The 21,536-nt window shown below is 35.0% G+C and overlaps 1 protein-coding gene across 5 annotated transcripts in view; it reads right to left on the bottom strand.

Annotated features, from left to right (window-relative positions):
- Positions 1–21,536, bottom strand: part of VTA1 (vesicle trafficking 1) — a 39,654-nt gene that overhangs the window by 5,013 nt on the left and 13,105 nt on the right. For all 5 annotated transcript variants that reach the window (XM_055810086.1, XM_055810088.1, XM_055810087.1 and 2 more), the window contains 6 exons: positions 20,535–20,629; positions 17,290–17,417; positions 16,512–16,587; positions 12,262–12,373; positions 5,151–5,324; positions 3,233–3,313 (listed from right to left, as the gene is read on the bottom strand). In XM_055810086.1, the coding sequence (XP_055666061.1) occupies positions 3,233–3,313; positions 5,151–5,324; positions 12,262–12,373; positions 16,512–16,587; positions 17,290–17,417; positions 20,535–20,629 (666 nt within the window). The remainder of the gene's footprint in view (positions 1–3,232; positions 3,314–5,150; positions 5,325–12,261; positions 12,374–16,511; positions 16,588–17,289; positions 17,418–20,534; positions 20,630–21,536) is intronic.

Here is a 21,536-nt window from a genome sequence, read left to right as displayed (position 1 = left end):
TAGCTCTACATTCTGTTGTCACAGACATTAACCTATGCTTAATTGCACAAGCTTTGACACTTTCAAAATCAGTTTTAAACTCTGAAACATGTTCTCACAAGACAGGACAATTATTAAAGGATTAACACTGACCAAAATCAAAGGAGTACTGTTATTTTAACTTAATTTTCTTTTGATAAAATATTCCACTTCACCACCAAAAGTTCCCCTCTCATCATAGCATTAATCAAATTGCTTCTCCCCGTTACAAGAAAGAAAATACATAATTTATTTTAAAAGTATACATTTGATCTTAGTACCAAAAAGAGTCTTGCAGTTATAGTGTAACATCCTGTTTGGCTATGCCTATACTAGTACATTCAGCAGTGCCAGGGAATGCATCTCAGCACTCAAACTTGACTGTCTACACTGTCAAAACTGCTGGAACAGACTCCAGTATGGTTTTGGCCCATGCAAACTAGCACTTTCCCAAACAATTCCTGGGCACGACTTGTGGTCAGAGCAGGCTAGAGACCATTCAACACTGGCAGCCTTCACAAACTACCTTGTTTAGAAAGTTTAAAAGAAAGTTTAAAAGTTTAATAGTATGGATGTGAGTGGTTCTGTGCCAGCTGTTCTCAGTGTCAAATATTTACAGGCATGTTTAATTTATTAGTACAGACACAGACCTCATGTCTAAATCATGGAGCAAGTGTACTTTGTACTGTGCTGGCTCTATGGATCTACTGGAGGCCTCCACCCCATCCAAAGGCAACTTCAGTTCCGTAGGAATGGTGCATATCAAAGCCTAACCTCAATACGCAGCCAGGATCTGCCCCAAATATATATTGCAACTCAGGAATTGGGGAGGGCTCCTGGGTCCCAGTTTAGTGCATCTGTTGTGAGATACAGGCATTTCTAAATCTACTTACAGGTCAGGGAACAAGGCTACTGTGGAACAGAGTACTGTTGGCACAAAAAGGACTCCTCAGCAGCATGAGGAGAAGAGTATCTGTCATTACATGTACAGCTGAAGGGAGGAGTCTTTGGGTAATGACCAGGCACGCATGACAGGACAGTGACAGGCAAGGACAAACACATTCCACTGCTCTCAAGCTTCTTAATTCTATGCATGCAAACATACTGTGACTGACATATCCCTTATGGCCTCTCAAACTGCTGCACGACTGACAGCATATCTTCTAAGCTTTCAGAACCAAGGATCTGTACGAGCTTCTTCAGGTGCACTTTTGTAGAACTCCCTCATAAGAATCTAACATGTCAAGCTGTTACATGACCAAAACTTATAGTGACACAATGTATTTGCAGAGGAGGAAGACAGGCATGCAAATACTCGGGTTAAATCAAGTTAAAAGATTCATCACTGTGCTTAGCAAGGGTCTTAATCTCTTAAATTACACAATAGTAGTTATTATGAATTCTCACAAACACAGGGTATGTTAATCCACTCAATTCCTTTATATTTATTAAATCAGGTTATCACAGGTAAGTGGCTAGAGGGAGCAATGCACCAATATCCAGATACTGAATAATGAAACTTCTAATACTTAATGAAGAATTAAAGTTTCAATCAAAATTACGACATTTTTGACATCTAGAATTAAACATTCAAACCAAAAAACAATGATGGCTAGAATTTCCAGAGTAGTTATCCAAAAACCTAGTAGAATGACTGTCTAGAGGATCATGATAAGCTGGTTAATTATAAAAGCTTTGCTGCCAAACAGAACAAGATTTGCTTTCCAACTAGCAGTTACTACGGTAAAGCTTAAGTAAAGCCTTCAGCTGTTAAGGAGCTACTGAAGCACCCACAACAGTCCCCAAAACTCAAAAACTGTCACCAAATTTAAATGGTCCAGCTACAGGTCTGAGGTATTGTTTTCAATAAAATGAGTTAACTGTCACGAGATGTTACAGTAATATGCCAGATGAACAAAAGGCACACCCCACTGTTTTTCAAAAGAATACTAAAGGTTAATATGTGTCTATCAAATGTAAATTTCATTATTTTTATCTTTTTAGGACATCTTCTAAAAAAATAGCTTCCTAATAAATTAAGATTGACACATCCTTAAGCAATCCTATAACACCAGACTAAAAGTTAAACACTGAATTCCTGTTGTAGCATTCCAATCAAAAACGTTTTTTCAGTAAAGCTGGCATTTTAATATAGACACTGTCTCCAACAATGTAATAAACTATCTAAATAAATATTTGTAAGTTACAATATACAAGAATATACCTATCTGAACTTGGTAGTCATAACAGGCAGCTTTCGACTGTACTTAGTACTGGAACTTAATACATCAATTCCATATACTATCAGCCTTCCCTTGGTGAGGATAAACTCCAGGGTAGAATGTGAACGGATTTCATACTTAACATCCATGTTACGTTGCCAACAAAAAATCTGATTATTACAAACAGGTATAACTTATCTTTATTATCTCTATGCCACAGAAAAATTCCTAGAGAACATTTAATAATTGTCCAAACGTATACCAGCATTCAAATTAGAATCTAGGATGATTCCAGCTTTATTGTCAGTCAGTGCTCTTTCCCAGTCCACGGTCTCCCTAAAGTTAGCATTTATGTGTGCACTTCAATACATGCAATATAGGTTATCAGTGATTTTAACATCCAAGACACATGGCATTTTAAAAGACAAAAGGCTTGATTAAATGGTACATCAAAATGACATCATTAGCAGTATCTTATAAATTATTTCATTTAATACAGGTACTACTTATAATCAATAAGCACACATAACAATTATGCTGCAACAAAACACCGCCACAAATGTTGTGATTCTTTAACGAAGTGAATAAATAACTTCCGCACTTACCCTGTAGAAGAAATTTTAAGTAAAAGGAATGTGTGTTAATTACCAAAAACATAATGTAGCAAGGCCATCAGGAATGCAGGCTTTGCTAAGTATATCAGAACGTCACTTGAGAAACAACAGCGTAAATAGTAAAAAGCCTAACACAATGCTAACTCATTGGTTCGAAAAAGTCAGACAACACTAATTGTAAACTGTAGCAAAGCTTTCAGAAACTATTAAACTCCCAGCAACACAATGTTTAGATAATGTCCATTCTTTTTAAAGTTTCTGAATTATTAGCATTCAGATAACAATGACATTGTTTCTCAGACTTCTTCCTTCAGCTCAGGGGAGACATACAGAACAGAGCACGTCCACGTACAGACAAGACAAATCCCACTGTCTTACCTGCAGACTGAGCACTGTAAAGGGAAGGATCAACCAGAGGAATATTCTGAGGAGCAGGCTGAATGGTGTTACTTGTCACTCCTGCAAATCAATGCAAAAAATTGGCCTTGGGTTATTTTTCTTTATAGACTTTAGAAGTAAGCAGAAAATAAGAAAACAGAACAGGTAAATCTAATGACTGAATGATTTTTAAATTAAGATGCTGATAGCTTCCCAATTCTGAAAGTTTGTAACAAATAATTTAAAAAGCCTCACTTCAGGCTACAAACATCATAAAATATTACAGAAGAATTTACAGGCTTACATTCATTTTATCAGTGCAGTATTTCACAGAAATTTTATTTCAAGCATTAAAAAAAGTAAGAAAATACGAGTCCAAAAGACACTGGCTACCCTAAAGTATTGAGGAAAACCTGCTAAAGAGGAGTAGGAGTAAACTTTTACATTTGAAGTTTAAATTCTGCCTTTAAATATCAGAAAGAGTCTCCATTATTGTATTTTTAAAGCTCCGTGTCTGCCATCTCACACTTGCAAACTATCTTCTTCCTAATTCCTTCAAAAACAACTGGTGAGAATAAAAAAGCTAGCCAGATTTATAAAGGAAATGGTGATGCTAGAAGAAGAAACAGCACTTTATGCTGTGAGGCATTCTTATATCTGTGTTCCCATTTTAGACACTCATTTGCACTGATCTGAAACAATATTTTTGCAGTATGTCCATAACATAACAGACTAACATAAAGTTACTTGTAAACCATCTGCTATGTAGGAAGACAGTATAATCACTTTTCTAAATTATCTATTAATTCATGGAATTACTAATGGGGTTAAAACTATGTAATGTAAATAATTTATGTATTGCAACAAGATACGTACTCCATAATTTTCAGATCTGGTAAAAGCAATGAGCTAAACATTTACCTAGGCTGAATGTAAAAAACAACATTCGCTCCCTCCCAGACCTAAAAAACCGCACCTATCTGAAGGATTTCCCTTTGATAAAGCTAAAAAAAAAAAGCATCCTGAACTTCTTATGGGGTGAAGCATTTTTAAAATGTGAAAGTATCAAGACAGAGGGGCTGTGTGACAAAAATACCTCATACATTCCATAATATAAAAATGAATCCAAACAATCAAATCATCGGCATAATTGAAATCAAGAGCTTTCAAATTTTTAGTCTTATTAAACATAATTATAAAAAGATAACATGAGGTTGAAAGGTTGTATTCACAAATCAGCTAATAAAACCTTTTTTTGGTTTGCTTTTCTTAAACACAGCAACTGGGAAGAACTTTGGATTTTTAAGAATTTCATTTATGGTCCAAAAATGATACAGAATAAGGGGGAGGATGTTGGAACCAATACGTTTAGCAGCAGGGACAAATTTTTCATTAATATTATTGTCTGAGGTCAATCACACTAAAGTACTTGCATGGGAGAAAGAGCATAAACAAAACAGAAGAAAAGTATGAATGGTACATCAGGAATGATTTTTATAGCGTCGTTGTAACAGTTTCAACATCACGTTCCCACATAAAGAACAGCAGTATATCTGCACAAGGAAAGCTAAATATGAAATAAAGTAATATAATTTCATCTATCAAGTGAAAGATTCATAGTTCTTTACAGTATAGACGTGGCAATGCATGATTCTAAAGAAGAAAAAACCCATTCTGTCTGCAGGAACACTCACTCTTTCACTCCATATATCTCTTCTGGCAAAGTGCTCCAAAATATGAAGTGTGTGTTTTAAAAACCATAAAAAAATATTTTCAGTGGCATTTTTATGATGCTAATTTATTAAGTTGTTTCTGCCACAGAATACTGGTATTATTTTACTTTATATGTAATGGAAAGAGGGCTAGAACTTACTTCTCAATAAAGGCATGAAAGTCTTGGGGTGTGATTTGTCCTTACCTGTGTTATGGGGTACTTCAGCTGGAGTGTTAGCTGGTGCATGGGCACCAGGTGGTATATGTATGCCGGTGTAATTACTAGTTGGTATGTTGTTAGCTTCATATGTAGATGCTGCTGCTGGTTGAGTTGTTCCGCTATGGAGAGAAGATGACCCTGCTTCTTCCCTTTCAACATCTGTTAAGACAACACAAAACTGGAATTACTGTAATTCTTCTGTACAAACACTCGAAAGCTTAGGCTCCATTGTAAAACTTCCTTTCAAATTTTTGTTAGTAGAAAAATTACCACCACAGCGGAAGACAAAACATTTATCAACTCAAACCACCTACGGTTAATTTGTAAAAGTAAAAAAGCAACATAGCATAGGATAAAGACCTAGAAACTGACATACTTTCAAAGATCTCTTCTGCTTAAATTATCTCATTATTGGTCTGAATATAAGCATTCTGTCTCATTAGTACAAACCCTTATACCTCCATGTACTGCATCCACAGTAGTTGAACAAGATACTACAAATATGCACTATCTATATTTTAATACAAGCATGAACCAGAATATGGAAAACTGTATTTGCCTTACAAACATTTTTTACAAAGACAGACAGAGCTAATCCTTCCACCCCATATCAATTAAACAAACCACAAAAAAATAAAAAATGGGAATTTTGGGAAAGTAATACCAAGCAGGAAAATGAAATGCAGCTTAGCTGAGTCATAACAGTATCTAGATCAGTTAGAGTACATAATGCACTGTAAGAATAATGAGGTTTAATATATCCTATAACATATACAAAGAATATATATATTATTTTTCAGTCTAGTCATGTTCTTAAGGTTCTGGTCTAATTTATTCAATGTTGCTTTGAAGGCTAATAGTCTGATTTTATTATGTTAATGAGCCAGTTAATTTAGAATATGCGATTATTTCTGCTCCTTAATTTGAATTCAGTTCAATTTTAAAAAAGCTACTTTACAGTTGACGTGTTCATCTGAATCAATAATGACAGATGGAATGAGCAGTCTTGGGAATGGCTTTGTTAACAGCCAGTTTGAAATGGAGTAAAATGAATATGGGAGCACAAAACTTTTATGTGTTTAGAGCTGGCAAAAGATGCATTCTTTATGAAATCCACACTGATCTTCAAGTATAGAAGATTATGTGTTATGCAAGCACCTCTACTGCTTAATAATTAAACAGTCTACTATTGGAAGTATCAGATTTTTTTCCTATGTTAATTCACTCTTCCTCCCAGAAAAAGTTCAGGTACTACCTTTACTCAAAAGGGCCAAACACTTTCCAATTCATAATAGTATTTACTACAATAAAAGGCTATAATGCAGAGTAGAACTAAGAGTATTGTAATTTGGACATTTGTACTGGACTTTAATAAATACATAGTTAAAGAATGTATTTTTGGTTTATATTGCAAAGTTGTAGTGGTTTACTTTCATTCAGAACATCTGAGTACTAAAAAAAAAAAAATCCCCCAAATCCAATCTAATACCAAAAATCTTTATTTAAAAGGACTAAAAAGCAAAAACCCTAGAAGTAAAGTTCTGCCAGGCGCATCAAGCACTGCTAGCAAAATTTAATATAAAAACACAGAGCATGGTAACATTTTTATATATTACTCTTGTGTAAATTACTTTCACTTGCTGCAACCAGTGCTGTGGCTTTATGAAGCTATTTTGGATACATGCAAAGAAACATCTGGCAGATCTCTGGAAGGCAAAGGATATCTTAAGGTGCCAATTTTTCCTTTGCTGTATTTCTTCCTAGTAACTAATACTGCAATATAATGCATGGAAGTAAAATTAAGTGTCTAAAAATTGGCAAAAAAAAAAAGGTAGCCACAAAGTTGGATTTTCCAGGGTGTCTGCCTGAAGCTAGTATTTTGGGAAAGCTGTTGAAAAATTATTAAGCCACTTTTGAGAATGAGGAGTGGGAGAAAACGTTCTTTCATTGTACTTAGTACCTCAACTAAGAGAAAATACCTCTCCTAAGTTTTTGCTCAGGCTTAAACTGTTAATGCATTTATTCCTTTATTCTGCCGCTTGCTGCTTCCTGTTGTCCTTATCTGGCTCTTCAGTCCCACTTTGATTCCTCCTTGCACCAGAACTTCACATCATGTATCTGCAACCCCTTGCCCCATACTTGTGTCTGGCTTGCACTACCTCCCAATCTTCTCTCCAAGACATTCCCAGTTTCAGCTTCAAGCATCCTCACTGCATAGTTCATGGTCTCTGATAGTCACTCCGTAAAAGTGCAATGCTGTAGGCAACACTGGCCATGGAAGATATGAACTCAAATGGTTAAAGTCTGGCAATGTTATAAACAAAAAAACCAAGCAAAAAAAAGTGTTGACCACCCTTAATAACAGTGCCTGTAAGAGGTAAATTCATAAAAGGGTGATATACTTTTATATCAGGCATATGTAACAAAAGATCAAGCTCAACTGTTTGATTTGCTCATTATGCAATTGGCAAACACTAAACTGTATTAAATATAAAAGTTGATTTGTTTAAATTAACTCTTCTTAGGTGTTTAAAGTGCCCAAATGGCATCAAAGCATGGTAACTATTCTTTCTACAAAGCAAATATTTAAAATATTCTTTATCAAAGGTTAAAGTATTAGAACAATTTTGAGATATGTGCTTGCAGTATGTGTGAAGAGTTTTAACAGTAGCGTTAAATGAAAAGATTTCAGGCTGCTGGAAAAGAACATTTAAGTCAACAAACAGAGTTTAAGTTCTGTGGTTATAACACCCATAACATTATTGAAAAACAACTCTTTTTCCAGGTAAAGAATGCTATAAAAAGTAGGGAAATAATCTAAAAAAATAAAGCTGCAATAATTTAAAATTTGAAGTTCCTTGCAATTTGCTTAAGGATGCTGAAATATCAGGCTGTAAAAGTGTCACAATTGTTTCACACTGTTTCAGCTCCAGATGAGTTTGTCTTTGAACGTCATCAGCCTTTGTGCTTGGATCCCAGCATAATGAATCCATGTGCTCTTTAGATTTTCCTTAGAGATACAGTATGCCCAGAATATCGGCTTGTTTGGTTTTTTTAATTATTATTTACCCAAGGCAAGACTTCGTGGAGTAAGGCTGATACCCTTGGCCCCATAACCAACTGTCCAAAGGTATTTTCATACAAATAGAGGAGTCTCAAGGCTTCATGGCATTCCCTTGTCTAGTTTAGACGTATAGCACTGATTATAAAACTTAAGCGGTTCAGAGCACTAGAGTTAAAACTAGCAAAATTTTTATTTTAAGGAGTCCAGACTCCTTCAATTATCTGGACTCCTATTTTTAAGGACCCCATTGAATTAAACAGGGCACAGGAGTCCAGAGAAGTAAAAAGGTAATTTATTAATTTTAATTTAAAAACATTTTCTTTTTCTCATTCTGCTGGACTGTTTCTCTTTAGCTTGAGATGTTGCTAAAAGATACACAATGTAAGGTTCTATTGGAACACTGCTTTTTAAATTTTTTTTCCTGTTTTTTTTTTTTTTTTTCTATTTATTTTTTTCCACTTGCTATTTTTTCCCTATTGCTATTTATTTTTTTCCACTACATTGAGAAATGGACTCAAAAATCCACCAACTTTTTCCTTCACTGTTCTTTCTGCTAGTTGGGACTATAAAGGTTTCCTGAAATTCTGCAATACAAATGTAGAACACAATAGTATATATTGCAATGAAAGTGGTGACATTTAATGTATTTTACTATGGCTATACCATGGCCATTTAAGAACTTTTTCATATTTGAAACCAGATTTTTAATTTTTTCCACATTAGTGTAAAATCTTGGATGACCTAGGGCTACTGCTAAGTGACCTTTATGTGTACTCTAGGACTTGCATTCCAATAAATCATATCATTTTAAGGTTTCCATGGTGGCATCCTGACAAAAGCATCCATAAATCCAACAGCAGAACTACATAAAGCATGCCTGTTACTGTAAAAACATCTCCAAGAGTTACAGTATGGTTTTCAGGAATCACAAAGAAAATACCACTTTGGAAAAAAATGGTAATTTGTCAAGCTACAGAGACCTAGTTTCACTCTGTTTAAACAGACTTTTTCCACTTGCAAGGGAAGGAAGAAAATGAGCAAGCAGAAAGGAATGGGGAAGGTTCAGCCATACACTCAAATAATGCTGCTTTTCTTCTTACGATGCACAAAGCAAGAATTGACACTTTTTTTACTGATTCTTCTAAGAAAAATTTAATTTGCATAGAATTTTTGTCTTGGTTATGTAAAGCACCATGGACACCTACACTATACAGCTAACTTCAAAAATAAACGTCTAAAAGTATTTTTCATTTAATTGCTCAGAAAATAAAACTGTGAGAAATTCTTTTACTACATGAAATAGAATTCAAGAAATAAAAAGATATTGCCAAATTATAGATATTGCAGGGTCCCTATCATTAAGGATGTTAAAATTTTGGCTCATTCAGCATTTGCTACCCTTTAAGTTGCATGTAGACGTAACTTGGTAATGTTACAACAATCTTCGCCAATTCATATTACTGCTTGTAATGACCTACAATGAATAGTAAGGATTTGAGTAAGATCTGAATTCCACATTCCCTCCTACAACAGTTTCTTTTGCAGCCTTGAGCAAGTCAGTTACCTTTGCCTCCACATTAATAAAATGAAGAGCAAGCCTATTTGTTGCTGCTGAGGAACAATTATTGTTTTTACACAAGCTGCATACACAGATTTTTAGCAAAAGCTCTAATCTTTGCTTAGAAATTCCATTACTGCAGTTGTTCAGAACTCATAATTCATTTCACATAATCAGGTGAGCTTTGAAAACATTACCACACCATGAGCCAGACCACTAAAGAGCACTCATTTAAAGCTAGAAATATTTAACTGAGCTATTCATGACATTCACTATAACAAAAGGGGGTTTTCCCATGTTGTCTTCTCCATTAGATTATCAAACCGGTATATTTTGATTTACAAAAATGTGGCAGTGTTTGCAGCTTGAGTTGCAACATAAGTTTCTCTACAGCTGCACTGGCAGTTAAGAAAACTACACTGAAAAAGACTGTAGGTTAAAGAAGAAATTAGTTTGCTAATGCTTCACTTCAAGTATAGCTATGCCTAGACTGGAGCATATTTCAGTGGGTAAGACAGCCATTCCAGTTTTTGAAGTCCGCAGGGGATCTTTAGGTAAGGAAAACATAGTAACAAGAATAAACCAGTAGCTTGGAAATCAAACTGTATCATACCAATTATTTTTTCACAAATATTTGAACTTGCAGCGTTTCTGCAGTATTACTACCCAAACAGTATTACTACCCAAACAGTATTTTACCCAGGAAATTGCAAAGAAATTATAATTGGCAGCCAGGCTTTGAGACACTTTATGTTTAACAAAATAAAGGCTAACAATAAGCAGGAATAGATGTTTGGTACACATTCTACTCAAAAAAACTGTGATTAGGTATTTTGTAATTTTTAAATTCTTTTAACATGTAGTGGTGACCACAATATATAAATGATAAGAGATTACACTGTGGAGAGCCACATTCCAAATAATTTAATGTTCTTAGTTGTTTCATCAGGTATGTGAATATACATAAAGGTTATTGTCACTGTGCAGAATTAGTCTGCTTTAATTTGCATAGTGAAAATATCCACTCCAAAGACACCCTATTTCCATAAAGGATTCACATTTAAAATTTGTATTTTAAGTTTCTGCACTGACTTAACGAAAACTAAGAGACCCTTTATTAATGAAACTGACCACTATCAAAAGCAACTGGTGAAATGCAAGAAGAATTAAACATTCATAAAATATTTAGCACAGAAAAAGTGCAAACAGTGGGAAAATAAATGGGTGAAAATGTTTTGAAAGTTAATTTAACCATTACATACTGTTTCTATTTTGATATACTTCAGAAATAAGTAATTTTCACATCTATTTTGCTCTTACAAATAACTGAAAAGTGTTATCAGTTTATACACAGAACAGTATGCTTTAGCAGTTTAACAAATGAAGTTTTGTACGTTATCTGTGGATCTATACCTTAGAAACAGGATAACATTTATAAAATTCAGAAACAATATGACAGCTCTGGTTTGAATGTTTAGTCGTTTTTAGTAAAGATACACATAATGAAATGAGCGAATGGAGCTGTCTTTCTCAGAATAGGTTAAGATGTGATCTATGTGCTCTGCTTAGTAGTTTTCTGTTACTTCATGGAGAGGCTAGCTTGCATCTGCTCACAGTGGTGGTGTCTGTTTTTAAAGAGCTCTAAATGAGAAAGGTTTGGATGCCCCTCATATTTCTTACTGAAGAGCTAGCACTTTTAAATTTAGACAGGTCTAAGTGCATTAAACAGAAGGCAGTAAAAGGTACGATTTGGGAGGGTCGAAACAACCTGTTCTGATAAATGTTAATTTTGGTAAGTGAGTGTCCTTGGAAATCACCTTTTATTTAACAGTCGAGCAGGTAACTTCCAAGGAACCCTGTATAGGACAGTCAGGTAGCCAGAAGAACACAGGGAGTAACTAAAAACACGAGGAAAAGGGGGGATTGGTGAGAAAGCAGCAGGGAATCCCAGCTAAAAAGAGTAAGCCATAAACCTGTTTTGAAAACCACATTATTATAGGGGGAGAAGGGGTTGTCTCACAATCAGGTGTTTGTTTTGAAGTCGAATTCATTTACCAGCAATCCATTTCCAACTCCTATCTAATTTCCAAGAGAGGATAAACTGGCAAAGGTATCATAACTACAGGACAGATTTAAAAGGAGGACTGTGGGTAGCTGTAAAGAAATGCATGGTTCTGGCCCAAAGGTGACAACGCCTTCTCCGAGAGTAGCTGTATTCCAAACAATAATCTACACTACAGAGGAAAGTTAAAAAAAAAAAAAGTATTTTATTAAATAAGTCAAACAAATAGTAAGGTCCAATAAAAATAACAGTAGGAGAAGCAGAAAAGAAAAATCAGAAGGTGGCCCACCACAAATGGAACATTAAACAGTGAAGCTGTGCTTCTGGTGGGGTGCTCCCTGAAGAACTGTGTACAGCACCACTTCGGTCTTGGCCCAGCACTCTGCTCTTCTTAAAAGAAAAAAAGACATACCGAAGCTCTCTCCTTCCATTCCGATAGGCCCAGGCTGAGGAGTCTCTCCATTCTTCAAGCAGTTATGAATGTACGCTGCCTTCCACCTGGCGTACTTCCTGTGCTGCGCGTTCTGGGGAAGGGAAAAGGCCAGCCACTTTAACCACTCGGGGCTGAGAATTCATGCGCTTGAGACAGAAATATAAACGGGTTTTCCACCCTGAGAAGAGATTATAAAACTAAACTGCTTTCTCTGCTACCATTTGACACCCCTTTAAAAGATAAACAATATATGTGAAATTAATTGAATTAAAAAAAATACATATAAAAAAAGAATAGCTCTAACAGTATCTCAGGAAAAAAGGAAAATGTGGGGATTTTCAATTAGTTCAGCACGTCAGGAAAAGGAAGTAAATTATACCAGGACCATCTAGTGTGAAAGACAGAACACACTGCGTAGTTATTACTGATGTGAAATAATAAAGAAAACTTCCTAACTCCATAAACTTACATGATTATTTACTTTAGATTTAAATATCTGAAACTTAAAATGCCACTCCTGCTGATCAGTAATATAAACTCTTCCCTAATTACATCATTTTAAAATTTAAAAATGCATTTAAAAGCATAAAATCCGAAAGGCTGCTGTAGTTGCAGATTAATGTGTGTGGGTTGTGTGTGATATTCAAGGACATAAAATATTTTGATTTAATATCTTCACAGCATAGCTAAATGTCAGATGAAGGACTTTAGCAATACATAAACTACCTGCAAAGCAAGGGGTTATGATAACAATGACTTTTCTAGTTCAGTTATTAGAAAAAATATTAATACTTCTCAAAAAATTAATTACTATATTACCAGTCAATATGATTTTTTGCCAACTCTCATTTTCTGAAATGGTGTCAATATGAAGCAATAGCAGTGAGAAGTGAATCTGCTGCTTGCCTGTCTGATTCTATTTCCACAGTAACACTGAAAAACTGAAAAACACAGTAAAACTGAAAACACGTGGTAGTAACTTCAGTATTTAAAGAAAACCAATGTGTTTTTTTTCACTATTTTCAGTTTCTGGGGAAAAGGAATTGAGGAAAAGTATTTCACCTGGTTTTCATAAATTCGTCTTTTCACAAAACGAGTGATTGAAATATATGTCAGAATCTCAACGTTTTGAGATTTTCCATTTCATTTTTTCAAATATACTTTACAGGTCTTAGGTACAACTTTAATGTGTCAAAACATGAAATTAAGCTTGGCCACTTTCTATTTCCTGAGAGTATTACAATAGCCCCTTTTTAATCCAGGAAGAGTTCAGTTCTCAATTGTTATGACAAATCTTACTGATTATGCAAAGCAATTATTTTGTCAAAAGTTTTAAGAGATATAACAGTCCTGACAGTTATGAGGTAATATATTTCAAGGAAGAAGGCTGAATATAAACAGAGACAAGAAATGTGGAAGGATGAATGGAATAATTTGGCCAAGTGAACAACTGAGGTGGATCACGTTTCACATCAACATTATCACCTGCAAGATACCGGTGAAGTCAAATTTCCACAGCAACAAGTACAGGTAAAAGTGGTTTGGAAACTGAGGTAGACAGAATACTCCCTCTTTAAAAGTCCTGAATGAAATTACATCCAAAGTTTTTGAGAATGAATTTAATTCAATGAAACAAATTCAATTAAATGAAATTCAAAAGTGTACTGCAGAAAGTCTGCTGCACTGTTGTCTAGAAGAGGGCAGGGAATGACAGTGACAGGTAAGTCTAGCAAGCTCTCTTGCCCAAATTTAATGGGATGCTCACACAGCCCAGGAGAAAGATACAGTCCTTCATTTTCACAAGTAAAACGTCCTCCAGAAAAAAGCCTATCATGATGACAGATTTATTAAAATGCATTCATTATACCTCAGAAAAGACAAGTACAATTGGAAAGCATGGCTTTCTGTAAATACTTTTCTTTATTAATCATTTCTGTCCAGGTAATGTTACAGATTAAATCCTTTTATCATTCACAAACAGAAGCCACAAAATGCAGAAATACATATCCAGAGTATGGCACCTTTAGACACGAACACTTCACAAGATATAACAGCCTGCACATCTTCCCTTTAATACCACAACTATTTCTTGATAAAGTGTGAAGATGCTGGTGCATTGGGTGTCCATGCCCAGGTGCTAGCAACAGAGGGTGGCACCTGTGAGGAGAGGCCAGGGCTGCCCTGTGCTGGACACAGCCAGCTCCAGCAGACCCACTGCAGGACACAGCCGAGTGCCTCAGCAGGCCGGTGGTGCCCCTGGAAAAGCATATTTAAGAATGGGCACACCCTCCCCACACCACAACTCTGGACACAGATGAGAAGGAAACAAAGTGTTTGATGTGTGTCATTCTGCATCCCAGCTGCAAAGCTTATCACTCCAGAACGGAGAACCTAAATTCTGTTGCTTTCAGTTTGTTTTTAATATGCACTGCTGCCTCTTTTTGGAAGGCTGCCCTACTGCATGAACATTACTACCGAGGTAAATGAAAATGACACTACTATCACATGGCTTCTTCCTGATCTGATTAAGCTGTCTTGTAAAACATGTCTTCCAGAAAATCCTTTTGCCTGTTCAGATACTGAGGGATGGAACATCCACTGTTTCCTGTGACACAATTCATTCATACTACCCAATAATCAACCACTTGCCAGTTAAAAATATACATAGTATTTACAATACCCATTCTCTGATTTTAGGTGTCAAGTATCTGCTTTCTATGCCTTCTACTGTTGATTTAAAAGCCTTTAATAGCTGATATTCCACACATGTGAATTACATGATGATAAGATGACAGTCTTCTCAGTCCAATTCAATGTGCATTCACTCTGGCTTTAGGAACAGTTACTATTTGATATCATAAAGGATGTCAGGGAGCATAGCAGCCAGCTTTAAGAGAACACATGAAAGAGCAATCTTACTTGCACCTGTTGATAGATGAAGATTGGTATAGTCTCAGGCTATAGGAGATGTAGAATCTTGCAAGAACACTTGGACAAGTGTTCTTGGGCAAGACCTATCTTTATCGGTACTTACATTCCTATATGTCATAGTATACTAAGAAGTGCACCACTATCAAAACCATTCTTTTACCTTCCTTCCAACATTTAAAAATTAGCCATGGCAACTGTTTTTTAAACTGAGAAAATATGCCTGTATGTTAGGCACATTTATCAGATCGGGGATTTACATACAGGATGTTGAGCCTGCGAATTCCAAGCAGGGCATGGATTAGTTTGGGACCAACACAACCACAAGCTTGTTATGGGCCTGCAAAGCAGCAGAACTTCAGGTTTTTAAAGCACTTTTACTTGTGTAAGCATGGAAGCCTATAACACTCAAGCATGTGAGAAAAAAATATTTGTAGATTACCTCTGCGGATTTAGTACTGACTTTGTCTCAGATTGCTTAGCATTGCTGCTGTTTCTTATTTGTTTTTCCAGGTATTTCAGCCTTTGTTTAAAAAGATTTGAAATTTGTCTTCATGAGTCAGTAGCAGCTTTCTCTGTTTTTTTTTTTCTTTGCCAGAAGTTATCAACTATACCATTACATTTTCAAACTGAGCTTCTCATTCATTTAATTTAGCAAGGAAACATCCGCTTTAATTTTCAGAACAAGGAATACTTTATTAAGAGTACCTGTTCCTCTGTATCAGAGATTAATTCTTCTGTGGGGCATGAATAACAGAGAGCAGCTGACCATGCACCTAATAGAAAAGTTGCTTTTTTCAAATCGTACCAAGTGGTTATTCTGGTGTGCCTTAATAAAAATAATCATGATCTTGTTCAGCCAGTTCTGGAATACTTGTTTGATTAAAAGATTACCTGCCATAAAGAGCACTGCGTTAGTTACTTTAGCAGATAACTTTTTGAATTAAAACATTCATGTCCTAACGGCCACATAGCAAGCCATTTTTTATTAAGTAAATGTACATTCTTCCAACTTAACATATCACCTTTCAAAAGCAGGGTTTGTTGCAAAATCAGAAGTATCTAACTAAAATTGTATACCATTTCACTTCAGTTACTAGCACTAAAGATCCTGCTTGCAGAGTGAAAAAAACTGAGGTGGAAAAAGCCAGGAACCTTGCTTCATTTTTCCCTATAATCATTCCTACTTCTTCAATGTAAGGCTATGAGTTCCACAGTAATAATCAGACTTTGAATTTCTGATGGATACTTAAGTCATGAAGCATCTTCTAACAGACAACAGCTGTCTAATATTCACTTACCTCTTCAGAGAGCTCCCCAAATACTGTTAGAACATCTATCAGGAGACTTGCAGTATAAAAGGACTTTATCATGTTTCTGTAAAAAAGAAAACATTTCACTAACTTGGTATTGTTAATCTCTCAGGATCACATTTTATAGATCATTTATATATTTTTATATATATATATATATATATATTTATAAATATAGGCATTTTAGATCATACTGGCTTATATTCAAGACAATCTTTACTAATTTTTTCTTTTAATCTAATGTTAGAGAACTTACTTCACAATGTTTAAATTTAGCAATATATTGACTAGTCTCCTGACTACTATGTGGAAAGTTTTCAGTATTTTTTAAAGCTGGTCATGTGTTCTGCACTTAGTTTCTAGTTTGGAATGTTCAATATAGGACATAGGACATCCTGCATTACCTTAGAGAAAGCCATCAACATGCAGTAGTTACTGCTGTAAATCAAACCACATAATGTATCATCACAACTATTTTAATATCACTGTAGAGTAGAAAATAACATGCTGGATGTCAAGCTCAGTATCAGCCTGGGATTTTAGAAGGCTTGCCAGTAGGTGAGCAACCTCTTAAAGAGTAAAGGAGGATACCAATTAATGTGTGAAGTCAGAGGCATACAAGCAGTAACAAACAGAGTTTTCTGAAAGAGAAATTAATGCATTAAAGCCCAATTCTTGTTTTCAGTCAAAATAAAGAGAGTTTGGATATTCAAATTACATGACCAGTATCTTAATTCAGATAAAAAACCCAAAGATTTTCACCTACTTATGAAATTGCCCAGCTCTGTCTTCATTGTCTGCATACAAAAACATTTTCAAAGCGTAATTCTCGACATGAGCAGAACCAACAATTTCCTGAGTAATAGCTTCATTATCACCAAATTGCTTTTTCATCTGGAAAAAGTTAAAGAAATATATTAATTACCTTATAAGACCTTAGCAATTCTGCAATCTAATTCAAACACAAGGAGAAGCTGCTGATTTAGACAAAGCCAAGTACAATTTAAAAAAGAAAATATATACAATTCAATTATTTTACAAATCTCCAGCTTCTGACATGAACACTAAAAGCAGCATGCTAAAGCGGATGCACGTTCTTTTGGAGAAAGAATATTATGAATAAGTAGCACTGAAAATTGTCTTCAATCACAAAATACTTAAAAAAACCCCAACCAAACACCAAAAAAAACTGTTAAAAATAAACACAACTACAATATTGTGAAGGAGGAGCTACAGATATTTTCCCCCTTGCTATCCGAAAGACCAAGCACTCTGAAGCCTCTGTCAGGATTCAACACAGTTCAATTCATAAAGTAATGCACGCTTTGTAAATGCACTGTAGGTGAGAGTGATCATGTATGTTTCGTCTTGTAAGGTTACTTCACGGCAGTTCATTACATCTTCCAAAGCGTCTGAGCCCTACCTTGACCAGTCTAGTGACCTATGGATTTACTGGAATTTTCAATGTAAGCAGTGTATTTGCAATTCAAAGACCTCTTTTCAAAGAGGTTAGAGTACAAGAATCCTCAAGTTTCCCAATAAAAATCAGTAAAGCAAATAACCCTCTAACAGTTACAACAGGTGGATTTAGAGCTTCTGAATAGGCTTACTGTTCACACATAAGGAAATCTCAGGTTATCCTCAGAGAACAAAAACAGGAACACTGCATGATACTAACCTGCAGCCTTTATTTTGCCAAAAGATTTAAAAGCAATCTCTGAATGGCAGTTATTTTTCACTGTGCATGTGAAGAAAATCTAATCATGCAGGCTGCACTTCCATATTTTTTAGATTGCTGCCAAGTCTTTAATACATAGCATGTTTCCAGAAAAGTTACTTGATACTAGCAGTGAAATATAAACTTTCCAAATAGAACTTTAAATCTGAAGACTTTTGTCAAACGCATAACTCTACATAGTTTTCAAAAAGTATTTGTTTTACAAAGTGTAACTGTTTTTCTTGTGAGTGTACTACAATTTGTAAGTTGCAAGATACATAACGGAAGTGAAATTGAGGCTGAGGAAGAAAATGATCTGTTTATATATACGATTTCACCAGCCTATATATACTTTACACTCAGATGACAACTGATCTGATCTTCAATGGAGATGATTTCAAATGCACAAATGACACACAAGCTTCTAAAAATATTAAAGTTAAACAAGTTGTTTACTTTTGAAATTACCCTTCACACAATCTGTGACTCAGTACTGCAGTATTGATGTTTTAAATGGTGATTTATAACTTCAACCTAACAGATTCGGTTTAATTTTAGTAAAAGCATTTTAATGAAAGAGTTACCTACTGGAAAAGAAAAACAACACAATCATATGTAAAAGTATTTCTGACAGAAACATGCATCTTGGGATACAAAATTCACTGTATTTAATTAATTCTCATATTGGGAATATTATGAAGTTTCTTGCAAAGAACACATCTGGTAATTTCCAGATATATCTACACTGTTTTATGTTTTGCTACTATAAAGTTCAGGATTGTCTGTCTTAACCTTTAATGTAATCAGTTGTGGCAACACACAGAAAGCTGTGAGAAACATCTAGCACAGGCTGCAGCACCCCTTTGTGCTCCCTGCTGGTTACGGGCACACTGGAAATGGCTGCTATTAAATCACTGCAGAGGTCCAACTTGTCAATACGCCCAAGCTTTCTCGCCCCCAAAATGCCATATTAGATCTACTTAAAAGCGCTCTCTCCATCCTTCCACCACTTGACTATCTAGAAGGAACTTCGACACCTAAGCAGAAGATGTCACACAATCTTACCAGCAATTGAAAGATGAAACCACGGGGTTTTACTCCTTTTCTAGTCTTTCCAAATTTGAAACAAAAGGGGTAACTGCAGATTAGTTCCTGCAGTACCACAAGGGATCAGAAAAAAATTAAAAATCCTTAGGAAATGAAGAGCAAAATTTTCTGGAGTTTTAATCTCATGTCTCCTGCCACATCTCTTCCCTTTTGAACATGAAAACCAGACCCATTAAGAATGTCAAAATTTGATGAGATAACACACCGAGAAGTCACTGTACACTGGATTTTCCATTGCTAAAAATCAGAGACAAAACATAGCAAGCAGCACAAGGTATGAAAAAAAAAAAAAAAAAAAAAGACAAATGGTTCACGTTTCATTGTTTTTCTGAATAACTGGAGGCTGTTGCACTACTGAACACAAAAAGAACGGCTACTTCATTTTTCAGCTTTACTTTCTGCTTCCAAAGAAGCCCTTATATCTTAAAATTCACACACTACTTCCTTCCAGACTATTGAAAACTACTGCAGATGAATATAAACAGCTCCTGGAAGTTAAACTGACCATTTGTAAAATTACTTTATCTTTCTTTGTTTAACTGTTACTTTATTTAAGGTTGTTTGCTAATACTATCAGGTCTACTCAAAAGAACACGGCATAGCTATCTCTTACACACACAGATAGGACTGCTTACAAAAATTCATAGTATAAGAAGCCCAATCTCTAACAGAGGAGATGATCAAAAGTATCTTTATCTTTTAGAGAATGTTTTAAAAAACTCCCTGGGTACAACAGTTTAGATCAAAAATTTCAAAAGCACCCAAGAACTAGACTAGCCTCTTGCAGACTTCAAGGAATCAAAGACAAATAAATATTAATAATAAAAAAAGTCTTCTAGAACACCTCTATTTATTTTGTAATGAATTACAATTCCTCATGAGAATATGTATAAATATTGTAATTCATATTGTCTAAACGAATCTTATGGCAAATGTCTGCTATATAAAATTCCAGTTATGTTTGTGCTTGCATACGTACATATAAACATACATACACACATACAATTTTATTTCCTTTCAATCCTTCTGCCATTTATTACATATAATTTAAATTCATACAGTATACCTGCATACAGAAATAGTTGCATCAATGACCGATGACAAAGAAAAAACAGTATTTGCAGAAGCTTAAATAAAAATTAAAGCATCATGAATCATTTTAGAGGAGAGCAATAAATTCTACTTACAGCTTCCAACTGATCCATAAGTTTTGATAAAAATTTACGGCATTCTGGGGTTTTACTATCAATCTTCATCCCTGTTTGCATTGCATACAGGCGACCTTTGAAGGTGACAAAACACACAAAAAACCCAAGAAGTTATTATCTAAGGCAAAACCCACAAGCAAACAAAGCAATGCCCCCTCAACACATCAGAAAGACAAACTCCTCTCATGGTTTAACAATATACTACTGCAGTACTAGCAAGCAATGACAGTGAAATCTAGATATATTCAGTCTTGCAGAGATATTAGGACATATTTTTCTAAGACTTATGCTTTATTTTTTTCAGTGAGTATTCCTGCTGATTTCAGACTGATGTTTGTATCACCATTATGCAGTATTAAGTGCTTTTGTAAATAATCACCACCCATGTTTGCAAGCCTCTCAAACAGAAGCTTCAAGTTGGGTTTTATCTCTAATGATAATTTTCACGACTTACATATATGTATAGGGTGTATGGATATATCTCCAAAATAGAACTTAATGTAGCAGGAACCAGTTAGTTTTAAAACTCCACTTTAACAGAATTAAGCATCTATTTAACAGAATTAAGCATCTAATATATAACATCAAAAGACACAAGACACAAACCTCATCTTTAAATCAGACCAGACTTTATTAAGCTTTCCCTGCAAGTAGTCATTTTTTCATATGACCTTGAAAATGAATTGTTAACATCTTCTGATTAAAAATTAACTTTTTACTACCAAAAACTATGAAATTTAAACATGCACATATGGTAGAACTTTATGTGTCTCAGGAAATTATGGGGGAAAATTAAGCAACTTATTTACTGGGATTCACACACAGAGAAGGGAAAATGGACAGTAACATTCAGTAACACAATGCAGAACTTTTTTCACAAAGTAGCCCTTTCACTAATTCTCACTCCTGACCCTCAAGGGAGTCCTACGAAACAGTTTCAAATGCAGAGCTTAAGAACTAAAAGCTGTAACTCTACCAAAT

Source organism: Falco peregrinus, chromosome 7 (assembly GCF_023634155.1).
Source record: "Falco peregrinus isolate bFalPer1 chromosome 7, bFalPer1.pri, whole genome shotgun sequence".
Taxonomy (NCBI): Eukaryota; Metazoa; Chordata; class Aves; order Falconiformes; family Falconidae; genus Falco; species Falco peregrinus.
The sequence above is the reverse complement of the archived record's forward strand: the minus strand, read 5'-3'. Positions and strand labels throughout refer to the sequence as shown.